General features: G+C 48.4%; 1 protein-coding gene across 1 annotated transcript in view; it reads left to right on the forward strand.

Annotated features, from left to right (window-relative positions):
- Nucleotides 1-5,000, forward strand: part of grip1 (glutamate receptor interacting protein 1) — a 426,493-nt gene that overhangs the window by 389,642 nt on the left and 31,851 nt on the right. The window contains exons 19-20 of the mRNA XM_063212629.1: nt 2,966-3,103; nt 3,200-3,379. Of these exons, the coding sequence (XP_063068699.1) occupies nt 2,966-3,103; nt 3,200-3,379 (318 nt within the window). The remainder of the gene's footprint in view (nt 1-2,965; nt 3,104-3,199; nt 3,380-5,000) is intronic.

The raw sequence follows: 5,000 nt of genomic DNA on the forward strand, positions 1-5,000 counted from the left end.
ACATCTTTGGCTTTCTGGTGACAGGCTTGTTGGGAATTGGATTACTCTTGGGCCTGATCTACCGCAACTGTACGAGGATCGCAGCAGCTATTATGGGCCCCAAGCTGCGCGGCTTGATTGATAAGGTGGGCAGTGAAGTTCGAGCACAGAATGTGGTTGTGAATCGCGCTTTGGAGAGTTCTGTGGCTGGTCACCGTACGATGGACAGACTGTTGGAAGGGCTTGTGGCCGTACAACGCCACCTCGAAGCTATGGATCGCCGCATTGATGGACTTGTCGCACACAACCGCCAAATTGAATCGATCGGGCTGGAGGCAAAATTGTTGGAAATTCATCTGTATTTGAGACGTGTGGCCAGTCACATGCGTATCCCTGCAGAGCAGTAAAAAGGAATGCCTGCAATAACCCAAACATGAATCTAATCTGTCTTTGGCGCCCCAGCAAATCAGCGACCTGACCTAGGTCAGGACTCATCTATCTCTCCCTGGAGGACAAGCAGTGTCAGGAGACTCTGCCTCCCTACCCATCACAATGGACACCTGGTGTTGTTTTGGACTTGCTGTGGACCAGGCCAAGGCCGTCTCTCAGGCGGATAAGATCTGGTGCACAGTGGGGATAGGACTACCCAGTGCCACCCCCCCCCTCCCTCAACTTCAACGCGTCCTCTGTCTTATCTGCAACCTCTCTCCCTTCCCCATCTCCAACCCCCCCACCCCCACCCCCCGGTTCATACGAATGTTTGTCTCTACTGCTTTCTTGCTAAAATATGAGGTTTTTTTCATCTATGCCTTGATGTTGTAACTCTATAATATGAAGACATGGACAAATTTTTTACCCTCATCCTTTCCCAATGTGTATTAAACTTGAGCCTAGGTGGTGGAGGTGTGTTAGTGGCGGCGCTCGTATGAGCAGCGGCCCTGGGGTACATGTACAGTGTATTCTAAAACGCAATTTCGTTGTCAAATTTATTTGTCAATGACAATAAAAGCTCTTGATTCTTCTTGATGCATATACGTACACACACACAGACACGCATATACACACACAAACAGTTACGCACAAACTTATACACACCCGCACACACCTGCATCAGGTCGGAGAGTCAGTCACACTCAAGATCAAGAAACAAGGAGATCGTACACAACAACACCACTCACGTCACACACACTCACACACACGACCACAAACGGTCATCTCTTTGTCATTGCAAAACGGACTATGAGATGAAGGCAGGGGCAGAGCTATAGGGTGGGCAAGCAGGGCATTTGCCCCTGGGGCCAGGGCCCTCCTGTATTGGTATTGGGGGCCTATTATGACCTTTACGGGCTGTGTAGGGGGCCCTGTCTGTGTTTTGCCCTGGGGCCCTGTGCGTAAATGTTCCGCCACTGTATGGAATAAACATGGAAAACTGGAGAGAATCTTAAAACTTTGTTTACCTACTCTCTGTGCATACACATTGATGAATGGTTTAACGCTCAGATCTTATCACACACGCACACGCACGCATGCACATACAGTTGTGTGATTGGAACGTCACACGTACACACACACTCACTCACTCATATTATTGGAATGTCAGTCACACTAATGGAAAATAAGAAGCGGCAGCAGACTCAAGACATATGAGTCAAGTCAAGGACTACCACTAATGTTGTCTAATGCACACACACACACACACACTCACACACACAGACACACACACACACACAGACACACACACACACGCACACTCAATGCACCCCCAATGCAATAGCTGGATAAGGCATCCAATGACAAGCAGCTCCAGTTTCCCCATTGTAATTCACCAAGTGAAACCACTGCATCATTCGGCCATGTGACTTGATTATATCCCTCCCTCCCCACCACTACACACATCCACACATGTATACACTGACAAATGCACAAGCACACACACACACATGCACAAGCACGCAGACATGCACGCACGCACGCGCACACACGCACACACAAACATGTATAATATACCCACACATGCGCACGCAAACACATGCACACACATTCACACACATGCACATTCAACCCTATGGCAAACTCCAGCATGCACAAAACACTTGGTGAACACACATACACACTCACAGGCATGCACACATGCACAGGAGCCCCAGTTCACTTGCACATGCGGCGTGGATCAATAAAGTCGATTCAGAGTTTATTTTCTACCGGCACCAGTTAGACAGAAATAGACAACACAAGACATGAAGCAGTAATTACAACACACACACACACACACACACACACACACACACACACACACACACACACACACACACACACACACACACACACACACACACACACACACACACACACCACTAGTCTCTCTTATTTGCCTTTAACACACACACAATCCGTAAATGGGATTATACACATACTGTACGTATATGAAGACACATGTGTATAGTCTGCTATCTTTAATCTTGATATCCAAAGTGTAATAGTGTCGTAAGTAGTATATATTGCGCTCTCCTGATAGGGCCATTAACTCGTATGTATTATTACTACCCTATTGGTCCGTACAGCACACGGGGGTGTTAGTCGTAACATCATTAAAAGGCTCTGGGTTTTGAAACATCTTTCATTATTGACTGCACTGCACTACAGTCTGCTTATGCTGCACATTAGCACTGCAGACAGCGCCAACCCTCAGCCACATAAATACATTTATCTATATGTGTTCTGCACCTCTCTGTCTCTTTCTCTTTCTCTCTTTTTCCTTCCCCCTCTCTCTCTTTTCTCTCTCTTTATTTTGCTTCTTCTCTCACCCCTCCTTTCTTTTCCCTATTCCTCCAACCATCCCACTGCCCCCTCTCTCGCTCCTCCCCTTCTCTCCCTCACAACCCCTTTCTCTCTCTCTCTCTCTCTCTCTCTCTCTCTCTCTCTCTCTCTCTCTCTCTCTCTCTCTCTCTCTCTCTCTCTCTCTCTCTCTCTCTCCTCCCCCCTCTAGTGGTGAGTCCAAAGCAGCCGTGTGTGGGCCTGGGCAGTGTGAATCTGGGCAACATGGGACTGGGAGGAGGAGGAGGAGGAGGCCTGAGCAGCGAGGGTGAGGATGAGCTGCCAATCAACAACAGCAGCGCTACCATTGGTGGAGGCCTTGGAGGAGGAGGGCTCAGTGGAGGAGGAGGAGGAGGGGGCGGGCTGAGTGGCAGCAGCAGTGGCGGTAGCAAAGGAGGAGGAGGAGGAGGAGGAGGAGGAGGGGGTAAGCTGTCTGACATCTTCTCCACCACCACCACCACCTCCAACACCATCCCCTCCGTGGACTCGGCCGTTGGGGACAGCTGGGACGGCTCCTCGGCCATGGACAGCAACACCTTCAGCGGCATGAGGGAGTTCACCATTGACAGCATCTTCACCAGCCAACGTGAGTGTAAAGGGAGGGAGAGGGAGAGAGAGAGAGAGAGCGTGCGTGCGTGCGTGCGTGCGTGCGTGCGTGCGTGCGTGCGTGCGTGCGTGCGTGCGTGCGTGCGTGCGTGCGTGCGTGCGGGTGGGTGTGGGTGAGTGGGTGTGGATGGGTGTGGATGGGTGTGTATGGGTGTGTGCATAGGATTCACCTTAGACAGCATCTTGCCAATGTGAGTTACAAAGTAACAGCGACAGAGAGAAAGTGCAGGAGCCCCTGAGAGTTCCCCACATATTCACCAGCCAACGTGTGTCACAGAGAGAGAGAGAGAGAGAGAGAGAGAGAGAGAGAGAGAGAGAGAGAGAGAGAGAGAGAGAGAGAGTGTGTGCGTGCGTGCGTGCGTGCGTGTATGTGTGTTTGCCTTCAACACCAACACCTTCAGCAGACCCCGAGGCCACAATTCATCTCAGTTCAACACTCAGCTCAATAATTCAACAGTTGCACACCACCCGTATGAATTCTGCGAATCCTCAAGCCTTGGGGTGAATGAGGCCTTGCAGCTCAGTAACTGAATGTTCAGCGCTGGTTACACAAGGAACAAGGTAACATGGAGATGAGTAAGTGTGGGTAATGCTAACCTCCTCGCAATACACATCTTGATAAAGAGGTCACGATATGGTGATACGGACCGTAAGACCGATATGGACCGCAAGGCCTACAGTTCTTCTTATTATTCTATTTATTTTATATCATTAAGAAAACAGAAATATGTTAAACCAAATATTACTTTTTTTCTGCTGAGCAACAGTTACACAGTAGTGATTGTAAAACACAGGTGGGCCCACTGTTCATTTTGTGATACGCATCGCAGTTGCTGTGTGGCATTCAAAAGTCAATTTATTTTATTTTATTAAATGAAATATCGATACTGACACCTCCGATACAATCCGTGTACAGTGAAGAGGTCCGTGACGAGGTATCCCGATTTGGATATACTGTAATGCACACACCCCTATAGGAGAGTAGAGATCGACACCTTCAAGGGGGCTGTGAAACACAGAGCATCAGGAGCTTCAACACAGCTCAGAGGAGAGAGAGGAGAGAGAATGCACAGCATGGGGAATTATATTAATGAGTAAACACGTTTGAGGGTGTGCGTGTGTGTGCACATGTGTGCGTGTGTTTCACAAACTGCAAAAGAGTGGGGTAAAATAAAGCAGTATCAGAAGCAGAGAGAGAGACAGAGAGCTCGATGAATGAAAAAAGAGAGGGTAGAAGAGAAAGATGGATGACAAGAAAGAGGGTGAGAGATGGATGAAGAGTTTGAGAGGGAACGAAAGAGTAGAGAGCCCATTAGGAAGCAAATGGTAAGTGAGAGAATGAAAATATTAGATGGAATAGTACCCCTCTGAGTGTCTGTGCGTGTGACAAATACAGCAATAACAAGAATACATTAACAGATGAGAGCAGTGGAATAAAGAAAGGAAGGTAAAATAATGAGGGCCAGAAAAAAAGTGATGAGAGAGAGAGCGCACGGGGGAGAAAGAGAAAGAGGTAGAGAGAAAAAAAGAGTGGAAATGAGAGAGAGAAAAAAAGGAGCGATGATGAAGAGACAGGGAGACGAGAACAATCAGAGAGAGAG

This window comes from Engraulis encrasicolus, chromosome 12 (genome assembly GCF_034702125.1).
Source record: "Engraulis encrasicolus isolate BLACKSEA-1 chromosome 12, IST_EnEncr_1.0, whole genome shotgun sequence".
NCBI classification, from domain to species: domain Eukaryota; kingdom Metazoa; phylum Chordata; class Actinopteri; order Clupeiformes; family Engraulidae; genus Engraulis; species Engraulis encrasicolus.